At 40.1% G+C, this 13110-nt stretch overlaps 1 protein-coding gene across 1 annotated transcript in view; it reads left to right on the top strand.

The window, feature by feature from the left end:
• The window catches only part of TBPL1 (TATA-box binding protein like 1), a 41127-nt gene extending 29149 nt beyond the window's left edge, over positions 1–11978 (top strand). Inside the window, exons 4-7 of the mRNA XM_075862513.1 lie at positions 6454–6517; positions 8336–8439; positions 8521–8615; positions 11400–11978. Coding sequence (XP_075718628.1) covers positions 6454–6517; positions 8336–8439; positions 8521–8615; positions 11400–11479 — 343 coding nt within the window. The 3' untranslated portion in view covers positions 11480–11978. The remainder of the gene's footprint in view (positions 1–6453; positions 6518–8335; positions 8440–8520; positions 8616–11399) is intronic.
• Positions 11979–13110: the final 1132 nt, after the last annotated feature.

Genomic DNA, 13110 nt, shown 5'->3' with positions numbered 1-13110 from the left:
AATACCCCACGTGGTCATAAATGGTTTTTCATTAGAAATTAATTAACCCTTTCAGAACTCATCCATTTTTTGCTTTTTCATTTTAGTTTTTCTCTCCCTGCTTTCCAAGCGCCATACAGTTTTTTTTCTTTTTCAGTCAGAGTGGTGTGAGGGCTTTTTTTTGCAGGAGGAGTTGTAGATTCTAGTGACTCCATTTAAACTACCATTTAATGTACTGGAAAACTGAAAATTAAATTCTTTGCAGGCTGAAATTGAAATAAGCTGTGATTCCTCCATTTTTTTTTTGGGTTTCATTTTTTGGGTGCGGTAAAAACAACAACTTTTTTCTGAGACTCAATACGATTACGGTGATGTCAAATTCATAGTTTTTGTTTTTTAGATAGATACATACATACATACATACATTTTTTTTTTACAATACTTTAGAGGAATATTGCGAAAGGTTTTTTTTTTAACTTTAAATATGTTATATATTCTTTTCACTAATAATAACTTTATTTACTTTTCTTTACACATTGTATTAGTCCCCCTAGGGGACTTGAACCAGCGATCATTAGATCGCTGGTACAATACACTGCAATACTAATGTTACAGGCTCTCGTAACAGCGCGATCGCTGTTCCTGTCCGTTAGTCCCGGGTGCCAGCTGTAATACACAGCTGACACCTGCAGCTCATGGAGGAGGCTCAGCGCATGAACCCGCTCCATATATAACCCCCCGCACCACCACATGCTATTAAGTTGTGGTGCGCGAAGGGGTTAATGTGCAGCGCATGGTAAAAATTAAAATTTTCCACTGATATGCCATTTTAGTGCACAATATATCGTGCCCAGTTTGTGCCACTGAAGACAAATACCTCATACAATGTTGAGTGGGTTCTCCCAGGTATAAAATGTCATACATGTGGACGTAAGCTGGTGTTTGGGCATGCTGTGGGATTCAGAACGGAGGGAGCGCCATTTGGCTTTCAGAGTGCAGATTTGCTTGGTAGTTGTTCTGTTTGGGGTTTTGCAGGTATTTCAGTTTATAATGTGGGGGCATATGTAATCTGTGCGGAGTGCATCAGGGCATAATAGGAGGGTATAATAATGGGGTAAATAAATAATCCGCAGATATGTGGGCGGTGTCGCACTGATAAATGGTGCCCACTCTTATCAGCTTTTGGCTCGCTCTGCACAATTTGTGTCGCTGTATTCTGAGAGCCAGAACTTTTTTCTTTTTGGTCCACTAGAGCTGTGTGAGGGCTTATTTGTTGCGGGACAATCTGTAGTTTTCATTGGTACTATTTTAGGGTACATACAGCTGTTTTTTTGTTGGTTTTTTTAAATCCCTTTTTATTAAATTTTTTGGCAAGCAAGGTGACCAAAAACAAGCTATTCTGACAGGTTTTTTTTTTTGTCTAACTTTTTTTCTTTTTCAGTCAAAAAACTGTGTAAGGGCTTGTTTTTTGCGTAATGGGTTGTAATTTTTATTGGTACTATTATGGGGTTCATGTGACTTTTTGATCACTTTTTATTCTATGTTTTGGGAGGGGTGGTGACCAAAAAATAGTGATTCTGGCATTTTGTTTTATTTTTTTGCGGTGTTCACCGTGCGGGAAAAATAATATCGTTTTATAGGTAAAAAAGAGACACCTCCAGCTCACCTTTGTTGCTGATGTAGTTCTAGAGATAGACGTGCACGGATCTATTGTGTGGGCACACAGTAGACAAGACCAGAGAAAAAAGGAGTTTGGATCCAGCACAGACGATTCAGTAAAATGGAGGGAGTTTTTCCAAGTTTAATGGGCCAAAATTTTGGCTAGTAAAAACAGGGGTGAAGAGCACAGCGTGCCATCCTGATAGTGTAGGGAAAAATGGTTGATAATGGTTGATAGGAAGCCTACGCGTTTCAGACGCTTCGAGCGTCCTTAATCATGGCTGAAGCTAGCTGACTCAGAGGGATGTGCGCCATATATACTGTGTTACACAGGTGTGGGTAAGTGGCGCTAATTGGTGTCTACGTGTGTTCACACACAACTTTTCGAATGCTGATAACACTTTGACATTTGTGGTACAAAATTACATTAATTGTAATACAAGTGCAGTCATTTACACTATAGAATGTACGCAATGCAAACTAAAATATGTGGGCTGTACCAGCAGGAAATTGAAAATTCGAATATTAGAACATCTAAGTTATATTCGCAACCCCAATATTGTAAATGTGTCTAACGCTGCTAAACATTTTATTCATCAACACAATAGGACAACCAATTTTTTCCAATGTCAAGCGATAGAAAAAGTCCATCTACCTAAAAGAGGGGGAGACCTACAATATAAAATATACCAACGTGAAGCCCACTGGATTTTCAAATTGAACACACGATCCCCTAATGGCCTTAACATAAGACATGATCTAAATTTCCATTACTAAAACACAAGATGTGATTCAAATCCTCACCGTATAAATACATACAATTGTAACATGCAAGACATACACCTATACTACAAAGTCAAACCATCAGCAAAAAAATCAACACAGTAATAATTGTTGCAGGATAAAGTTTTTTCATCCATAGCGTGATGTCTAATAACCGAGACTGATTAAGCCTAAGATTCAAAGCCATAAGGACTCATCCTGCCCTTAATAAAACTAAAAAAGTCAAAAAAGTTAAAAATAAAAAACTATAAATACAAAATAAATAAAGAATAAGTATTAAACTTATAAAAACATATTCCGTCCCGAATGACTAAACTAATAAATAACTGATGGGTATGAGTCTTCCGGTTGTAACAAATTAGCCATAATCGGATATACTACACTGAGTATGTATTTAATAACAAACTTTTCTCTCCTTGTCAAAGTGTGTACAATGTTCCAATGATGTTAAGTGTATGTCATATGCTTATTACACGGTAACATCTTTTAAAGTCACTTAGTTGAATATAAGTTTATTTATTTAATTTCTGTCACTCCAACATTTCCTTTTATTTTTATTCATTTTCAATTTAGAGTTGTTGTTTTTATTACAATTTTTTACTATGCATAAATTACACCTAGCAGCTGACTACCAAGCACACGAGGGTTAAATGTCTCTCGTAGATTTCATCCATTCAGAATATATGTTGTGCTAGATCCTGGTCCGCGCAGCGGTCCAATTCTCATGTAAACACATATATGTATAACCTATTTAAATAGGATTAACTAATTATCTTGGCGCTAATACAATAAAGTTCGTTCTATACACTTAGTTAGCAATCAATAAATAGGTCCTATACTTACGATCGATTGGTGTCGTTCCTGTCAGGTTTCCAACGCTGGAGGGGACACTTCCGGTATTGCGGTCCACCGTTACCATGCACTATGGTACGCAAGCACAAAAAATAAAAAAGAATGACATATCAAACCGGAAGTGCCTGAATACAGTGATCAATGAACATGACCACAGCAGAATAAATTATCATTGAACTTAGGCTCTAACATAGATACTTTTAATAAGCCTGTACTATATCTGATCCTCCTTTAAAACATATTATAAATTATACAAATATATTCTGTTAATTATAGAAACAGACGGAAAGTGTGTGAACACACGTAGACACCAATTAGCGCCACTTACCCACACCTGTGTAACACAGTATATATGGCGCACATCCCTCTGAGTCAGCTAGCTTCAGCCATGATTAAGGACGCTCGAAGCGTCTGAAACGCGTAGGCTTCCTATCAACCATTATCAACCATTTTTCCCTACACTATCAGGATGGCACGCTGTGCTCTTCACCCCTGTTTTTACTAGCCAAAATTTTGGCCCATTAAACTTGGAAAAACTCCCTCCATTTTACTGAATCGTCTGTGCTGGATCCAAACTCCTTTTTCTCTGGTAATATCGTTTTATAGTTTGGGTCGTTACGAACGCGGTAATACCAAATATGTGTAGTTTTTTTTTTTAACGTTTTAATTTTTTTTTGTTATAATAAGACTTCTAGGGGAAAAAAAGCATTTTTTGTTTTTGTAACTTATATCTTATTTTTACACTTTTATAAAACATTTTTTTATAACTTTTTATTTTTTTAATTTTTTTAACTTGAAGACCTGCAGCACTGATAGCTGCTATAATACATTACACTACCTAGCTAGTGTAACGTATTTTATAAACTGTCAGTGTGACTGAGAATCACACGGACATGAAGCCTATGAGGACCAGCCTCCGGCTGGTTCTCATAGGCTTCCGAGCATGGCAGACCCGGAGGCCGTTGTATGGCCTCCGGTTTTGCATGGCAGCCCTGGAGGCCGTTGGTTGTATGTACTGGAACCGTGTAAAGTAATGAAGGTATAGAGCTGTTTCGTTAGCTCATTCTCAAAGGCGGTCATTGTTGATATAACCGAAGCAAAAAACAAATAATCTCTCTTCACTTTCCTCACTATTTATTCTCCACCCTTGCATCATTCCGGTGACAATGGATAATTATTCCACTCTTAATATTTTAATAATGTAACCCAAACAAATTAACCGACCAATGTCGTATTAAATGAGATTTTACACTGTAAATTCTGAGCAGGGAATTTTATTTGATGTTTGTCTTGTTACAAGCAGCAGGTTTATTCCTATAGACTCGTCATTTCCCAGTTATTGAGCAGTAGTTGGGGCCTTTGCTGAATTAACTGCTGCACAGCTGAATCATCAGTGTAGGTCAGATGACCATGGGGATCGGCCATAATGTATCAACGCCGGTTGGCCACAAGACGGTAGGACTACAGTAGGGCCGAATTGTAAACCAACAGGACAGTCGAAGGGATTTCTGGAGCACGGTATCACAATACTGGCAGGCAATAAAAATACAAGAAACAGGTGTTCACCGATTTTGAAGAACGGGATAGCACAAAATGAAGATGTCAGACAGATGATGGGAACAAAGAGATAATGGGTGATAATAAAGTATGGTGATAACAGATGATGGAAACCAAACAAATGATAGATAAGAACAAGCTGTATCTATATCCCTATATCTGTCACTAAGGACTGACCCTAACAACATACCACTAATTGCCCTTTTACACTGGGCGATTATCGGGCAGACAAGCATTCATAGAACACTCGTTGCTGATGATTGCCCTGCGTAAACAGGACAGACATCAGCAGATGAACGAGCAAACGCTCCATTATCTGCTGATCGTAGTTTTAAAAAAAAGTAAACTATCGTCGTCTGCAGCATATCTCGTTGATCGGCGCTCGCTGCATCGGCCGAATATCGGCAGGTGTAAAAGGCCCTTTACCCTCACTGTCCCAAAAACTATCCCTAATGGAGTCCCTGATCTGCAGACACTGTCCCTGACACACGGTCAATAAAAACATCACAAACCGAGCGCAAACTCAGGGAAGCTAAGCAAGCAGAAGAAAATGCAATGAAACAGGGAAAAGCTAACAGGACTAAAGGCCCTATTACACTGGACGATAATCGGCCAGTGCAGCGAGCGCCGATCAACGAGACATCGTTGATCGGCGCTCGTTTGCTCCTGTCACACGGAGCTATGGACGGGGACGAGTGGTCGTTACTCCGATTACTCATCCCCATACGGTATTTATCATGTTGGCAATGCGTCTCCCTGTTTACACAGGGAGATGTGCTGCCGACAACGATAATATTTAACTTTTTTAAAACGATACAATTAGCAGATGATTGAGTGTTTGCTCCTTTATCTGCTGATCACTGCCCTGTTTACACAGGGTAAATATCAACAACGAGCGTTCTATGAACGCTCGTCTGCTCGATAATCGCCCAATGGAAAACCCCCTTAAAGAAGCCACACAGACTGAGGCCCCATGCACACGACTGTTTTAGGTCCATGATATACGGTCTGCGCGTTAGCCGCAAGTCCCGGACTGAACACCGTGCAGGGAGCCGGCCTCCTACCATCATAGTTATGTACGATGGTAGGAGTCCCTGCCTCACTGCGGAAAAACTGTCCCGTACTGTAATCATGTTTTCAGTACGGGACAGTAGTTCCACAGCGAGGCAGTGACTCCTGGCATCGTACATAACTATGATGCTAGGAGCCCGGCTCCCTGCACAGTGTTCGGTCAAGGGAAATGCGGCCGATATGCGGACCCTATATCATGGACCTAACACAGTCGTGTGCATGGGGCTTTAGGAAATACTTAGGCATAGCTGGAAAAATAATACTAGACCACACGATCCAATTGTCACATATCCAGTACTATAGCCGACCCCTGAAAGCTCAGGCCAAAATTTCTTAAGAGACAGACCAATCGCTTCTCTCTAAACGAGCGTGACTCACCTCTGTGTGGTCACCTGACCTACACTGATGTTTTAGCTGTGCAGCAGTTACCTCAGACACCAATGGCTGGAAGATGAGGAGCCTGCAGGAATAGACGTGTTGCTTGTAACAAGTCATTACTTATATATGGTTACAAACGCTTAGTAATTGCTTGAATTGTTTTTTATGTTTCAGTGAAGAAGAAGCCAAGTTTGGTGCTAGAAGATTGGCTCGCTCTTTGCAGAAACTTGGATTTTTGGTACGGTGTTTATCTTTTTGGAGTTTTGTTTAAAACTTCTATATCATAGTTTAGTTTTGAGTTTTACTATGAAATTTTATAGCAAGTTCCAGTGTTTTTGCATGGATGGTCAGTGGCAAAAAAAATCTAAATTCCAGCCAATGCGGATGGTGATGATCGAATGGCAGTTTATAGTCTAAAACCATTTGAGTGACCGAACAGCTTTAGGAGCTGAAATATTTTTGCTTCTTTGTCACTATAGAAATGTTTTCGTTTCTGAAATGGAGCCCATTTGTTGAGGTAAATTAGGAATTTCACGTAAAAGTAATTTGCTTATAATTCTTGAGCAGAGTTGCTGGTAAGTGAAGCTATACTTTAAAAAGCACGATTCCAATAATGTGTATATTTCATGGACTGTATGGGAAGGGTGTGTGGGACTGTGAAACATTGTTTACGCACAGCATATATATTGATGAAAATAATGACGAGCGTTGGTCCTGAGCCGTCAATCGCTCTGCAGTCTACCTATTATCTACTGACGTCCGGGTAAACATATACGGCAGTGGCCAAAACCGGATAAATAAGTATTTTTGATTAGTTGCCATTTTATCATACTATTATACTTGACTATGATGTTGTTATATGTTCTACTTGCGAATAACTCCTTTACACATGTCCTATAAAGAACATATTGTTCTGTGTACTGGAATTACTGGTATTTTGCCACTTTATGTAAGTTAGATAAACACAGTCTCAGAATTCATTAAGTCTGGCCATAGTATAATGTCACTACCCGATGTTCCAATTAAGAAGTGGATTGTTTATGGAGGGATATTGAACTCGTCTGACAATCTATAAGTGCTCATTATTGCACAAGGAGATTATTTTCACGTTGGAAAATATCTTTGTTATAATACAATCCTTCCCTTTTTTTTCTCCTAGAAAAGGGAAGGACCATATTCTTACTGCGCCATCAGTTCTGCAAGGTCAAAAAAAAAAAAAAAATAGTTTTACTGACTGAAGTGTCAGTGAGAGAAGTTCTCATATAGGGCCAGATTAAGTGTACATTCCATAAGGCCCCCGATCCCAATGCTGGCAGTGGGTATGTTACTTAAAGCAAGACTGTCACTTTGTCATTATCTGCGGGCAGCATTCTATAGAGCAGGAGGAGCTGAGCAGAAAAGATTCAGTAGAACTTCTAGTTTAGTCGCACTGGTCCTCGAGGGAGGTCCTACTGAGTGATTGACAGCCATTCTCTGTATTGACGCTTATACAAGGAAGGCTGTCAATCATTGAGTGAGATCGCTTACTGAGCTCAAAAGACAAGGTGGAGAAGGGATTTATATTACTAAATTACAAGTTCGACTGTTTTTTTTTTTTTGTTTACCACAAGACTGTATATTATGTATAACATGCTGCAGGTAGAGCACCATGTTTAATGTAACAGATTTTTTTTGAGTTGGCCATACACAAGTTCCTATCCTTCCAACTAGAGTGCTCCTCCATTTTGCAGAGACATTCTACTTTGTTCATCCACATCTGGATGGATGGGAATCTCTGGATCTCCAAATCAATGGTATTAAAAGTTTGGGTGCCACCAAGTGCATGTTTACTTCAATAGGAAAGGGGGATAAGCCACACTTTAAAACACCAGTTTTTTTTCCCCCTGGCTGGAGACAGATGGGTTAAGTCAGGCTGCCCCAATGTACAACAGATTGTCTAATTGATCCCACTGAAATCATGATGATCCATATCTAGGCTTGGTATACTACCACACACTTGAGAATTACTTCTATTGCTGCTTATCTCACATGTACATTTAATTTGTATTTTTAACAGGTAAAATTCACTGAGTTTAAAGTTGTCAATGTGCTGGCGGTGTGCAGTATGCCATTTGAAATAAGACTACCGGAATTTACTAAAAATAACCGACCTAATGCCAGGCAAGTGCTTGTAATTATTGTATAGTGTTTTGTGTTTTTCTGTATTTATTAAGAAGTAAAAATTTTATTGTATTTGTACAGTTATGAACCTGAACTTCACCCTGCCGTTTGCTATAGGATAAAGTCTTTAAGATCAACACTACAGATATTCTCCACTGGAAGTATTACAGTAACAGGTAACTGTAGAATCTCTACGCCAATGTCTTAGTCTTTTTAACCCGTTCCCGCCACATGACGTACATTTACGTAATAGGAACTACGCATTTCCCGCGAAATGGCATAAATGTACACGAAAGCTGTTTTGCGACATCACTTGCAACTGCCGGCTCTACCTTGCACTAAGGGCTGGGATCAGAGATAACGCCGATCCTGGCCCTTCAACTTCTTATATGCCATGTTCATTATGATGTAGTTACTATGCAATTATTATAGGTCAGTTATTAACAATCCATAAGAAATTTACACAAATACATCATCATGATCTCCACAAGGCTTCTAATGTTGTCTTGTGGTATTTGGCACCAAGATGGTTAGCAAGCAGATCCTTGCAGTGCATGGGGCCCCCATGGATTGAACTTGCTGTTCCAGCACATCTCACAATTGCTCGATTAGGTTGCAATCTGGAGATTTTAGAGGCCAAGTCAATACCCTGAACTCTTAGTTATGTTCCTCAAACCATGACTGAAATTTTTTTGCAGTGTGGTAGGGCACCGTATCTTGCTGAGAAAGATTTTTAGGGAATACCAGTTCCATGAAAGAGTGTACTTGGTCTGCAACAATGTTAAGGTAGGTGTCAGTCACATCCACATCAATTCCAGGGTCCAAGGTTTTGCAGCAGAACATTGCCCAGAGCAACATACTACCTCTGCCGGCTTGCCTTCTTCCCATAATGCATCCTGGTGTCATCTCTTCCTCAGGTAAACACACCCAGCCATCCACATGATGTAAAAGAAAACGTGATTCATCAGACCAGGCCACCTTCTTCCTTTGCTTCATGGTGCAGTTCTGATTCTCACATGCCCATTGTAGGTGCTCTCAGAGGTTGACAGGGGTCAGCATGGGCACTGTCCGGTCTGTGGCTATGCAGCCCCAAACACAGCAAGCTACAATGCACTATGTATTCTGACCTTTCTATCATAATCAGCATAACCTTTTAAGCAAATTTGTTCTACAGTAACTCTTCTGCGGGTTCTCTTTTGGTAGGTACTAACCACTGCATCCCGGAAACACCTCACAAGACCTGCCATTTTGGAGATGCTCTGACCCAGTCGTCAGGCCATCACAATTTGGCCCTTGTCAACGTTAAGCTCAGATCCTTATGCTTGCCCGTTTTTCCTGCTTCCAACACATTAACTTCAAGAACTGACTGCTCACTATTGAGACACCTAGACGTTACATCTACAGGAGCTTTTATGACATCCCATTCTAAATCCATAGGCATTAATATGGAGTTTGTCCGCCCTCTGCAGCTAGAACATCTTCCACTCTTCTGGGAAGTTTTTCTACAAGATTTTGGAGTTTGTCTGTAGGAGTTCTTGCCCATTCACCCAGAAGAGAATGTGTGAGATCAGACACTGATGTTGGACTAGAGGACATGGCTCGCAATCTCCATTCTAGTACATCCCAAACGTGTTGGATGGGGTGGAGGTCAGGGCTCTGTGCGGGCCGGTCACTTTATTCCACACCACAACGAAGTGTGATTAGTCACTCCACAGAACGTGTTTCCACTGCTCGAGTCCAGTGGCTGCGTGCTTTACACCACTCCATCAGACGCTTGGCACTGTGCTTGGTGATGTATGGCTTGCATGCAGCTGCTCGACCATGGAAACCCATGCCATGAAGCCCCCGGCGTACAGTGTTTGTGCGGTTATTAATGCCAGAGGAGGTTTGAAACTGCAGTTATTGCGTTGGCAGAGCGTTGTCAAATTTTATGCACTATGTGCCTCAGAACTCGGAGATCCTGCTCTGTGGCTTTGTGTAGTTGCTGTTTCCTAAATGCTTCCACTTTCCAATAATACCACTCACAAACGGACTTGTTACAATGGTGGCATCTTATTACAGTACCACACTGGATTTCATTGGGCTCTTAAGAATGATCCATTCTTTCACAAATGTTTATAAAGACTAGGCATGGCTAGGTGTTTGATTTTATACACCTGTGGCAATAAGAATGAATGAAATACCTGAAGAAGCGTGTCCCACAACTTTTGTCCATATTATGTATATAGACCGAACAAGCATAACCACCACTTTTAAACTTAGAAACATGACAACGTTTTTTGTAAAGAAAAAAAAAAAGGTTGAGTATTACCCCCAAAAAGTGCAAGTAAGTAGTGGGTGTTGCACTAAAAGGTAAATACAACAAGCACTGCGGCCTCTTTATGCTGCTGATTAGGGTGGTCCCAAGGGTCAGACATATACGGATCATGCATTGATGGGATATCCAAAGCATAGGCCTTCGATCCTAGGTTATGTTTACACGTGGCTGATTTATTGGGTAAATTTCTGCAACTAAACAATCTGCTCAATACATGTGAATGGGGTAGTTTCTATGGCATGTGTATGGATTATTGCAAGTCCCTTTCCGATAAATAGGACAGTCACAAAAATGTGTGCAACAAATCTGTCACATGTGAATCTATCCTTGAAGGTGTTGTCCAGGCTATTAAAGAAATTTGTTTCAAATCCAATACTGCTCCTGGCCCAACAGTTCTGTAGTCCCCCTGCCAGTCCTGGTTTACAACGCTGCAGCGATGACGTGTCAGTAGCAGGCAAACCCTAAACGCGGTGGTGCGATTAGTAAGGTAAATCCCGGTAAACCTGATAACCCCTTTAATTGCGCATATTTGTATTGTCTTGTACATGCTACTTTTTCCCTAGGTCTCGAATTAATTGAAATTGCATTTTGTGTCTGGGTTTTTCATTCATAAATTCATTTTTTTTCTCTCTTTCCCCTTCAGGTCCAGATGTAAAGACCGTTGCTACCGCTGTAGAGCAAGTTTACCCTTGTGTATTTCAAAGCAGGAAAGTCATTTTGTAAATAACCACTTCTGCGTTGAGATTTTATGACATTGCACCTTTTAAAAAAAAAAAAAAAAAAAAAGAATGAATCTGTAACTTGATCAAATAAACAGGACCAATAAAGGGACAACACTTTTTAACTCGTCTATCACAGTGTTGAGACGGCATCCAGAGACATTTTGGGGATTTTAGGAAAGGACTGTTTACAAGACTTGGACCTGCTGCTTTGAAACAACTGTGCTATTTATTTGTGAAGTTATTCCCATGTACTTTTACGGGGAGAGCTGTAATGACGTGCACTAAGGCAAACCCTCTGTTTCAGCTTGTGGTTTATTTATAGTCTTTCTTTTTTTTTTTTTTTTCTTTTCTTTTTTTTTAATATATATGGGCACCAAAGAAACTGTTAAAGTTTTCTTCTCACTCATTGAATGTGTTTTTATAAATGTTCCGTTGGCATAGCACAAATGTCTTCTTTTCTTGGTCATGTAAATATTTTTTAATAAAAAAATACTGATGAATAGATTTGTGTTTTTTTTAATATGCATATGCTTATGCTCCAATTGTTGCATTGTCCTATGTCTGTACTGATGTCTGACATCCATCAGACGGCCAGGTTTTGTCTGATTTCTATGGTCCGCTTTAGGTTGGGTTCCCACTTAGTGGAAGTTCTGCAGCATTTACAGTAGCTGTTAAAGGGAATGTGTTGCTAGAATTTTTTTTTTTTTTTTTTTTTTTAGTTAATCAGTCAGTGTTTAATCATTCATACACTATTCAAATTTTTTTAATTTTTTCACGAGTCAGGAAATATTATAAATTAGATTATAATTTATAACATTTCCCAGTGCTGGTCACTAGATGGAGCAATTCCCAAAATTGCAGCATTGCATGTGGTAAAGCAACCACATTGCTTTATGCTGCAAAATTTGGGAATACTCACTCGCTCTAGTGAGCGCTCAGAATCCCCCCTCCTTTATCCTGGCTAGTGCCAGGAGAAAGGAGGGGATTGAACGGTCAAACCTCCTACACTGTGTGTTGCCATTTTTTTGAGCTAACACACAGTGTAGTAGGTTTACATACAGTAGTAAACACACAGTAAAACACGTACATACACAGACCTAACTTACCTGCTCCTGCCGCCTCCGGTCCGTCCGCTCCGGTCTGCTCCCTCCGCTCCTCGTGCTTGCTTCAGAACACAAGTCCGAAAGTCATCATCTCACAGTCCGGCCGCGGCTTCCGGTCGACATGAACATGGCGCCGGATTTCGCTCTAGCGAAGACCTGACTTTTGGTCTGTGTGGGAGCGGCGCATGCGTCGTTCCCACACAGACCGCGTACGCTATAGTGGATGGAACGGCTCCCGTTCGCATTCTCTATGGGGATGTGTGTGCCGTATTCCATCACTGTATGTGTCGTTAATCGACACATACAGAGATGGCTAAAAAAATGGCAGCCCCCATAGGGAAGAAAAAGTAAAAAAATATAAAAAAGTAAAACACAAACACACACACAAATAAAAGATTTTATAATAAAACACTAAATGCAAATTAATATCAAAATTTTTTTTTCCGTGACACTCGTCCTTTAAGTGAAAGAAATTCAGCAACTCTCAGCCACACACTGGGGGGAAAAAAAAATGCAGAAAAGTTGTGCA

Source organism: Rhinoderma darwinii, chromosome 4, assembly GCF_050947455.1.
Source record: "Rhinoderma darwinii isolate aRhiDar2 chromosome 4, aRhiDar2.hap1, whole genome shotgun sequence".
In the NCBI taxonomy this organism is placed as follows: domain Eukaryota; kingdom Metazoa; phylum Chordata; class Amphibia; order Anura; family Rhinodermatidae; genus Rhinoderma; species Rhinoderma darwinii.
The sequence above is the reverse complement of the archived record's forward strand: the minus strand, read 5'-3'. Positions and strand labels throughout refer to the sequence as shown.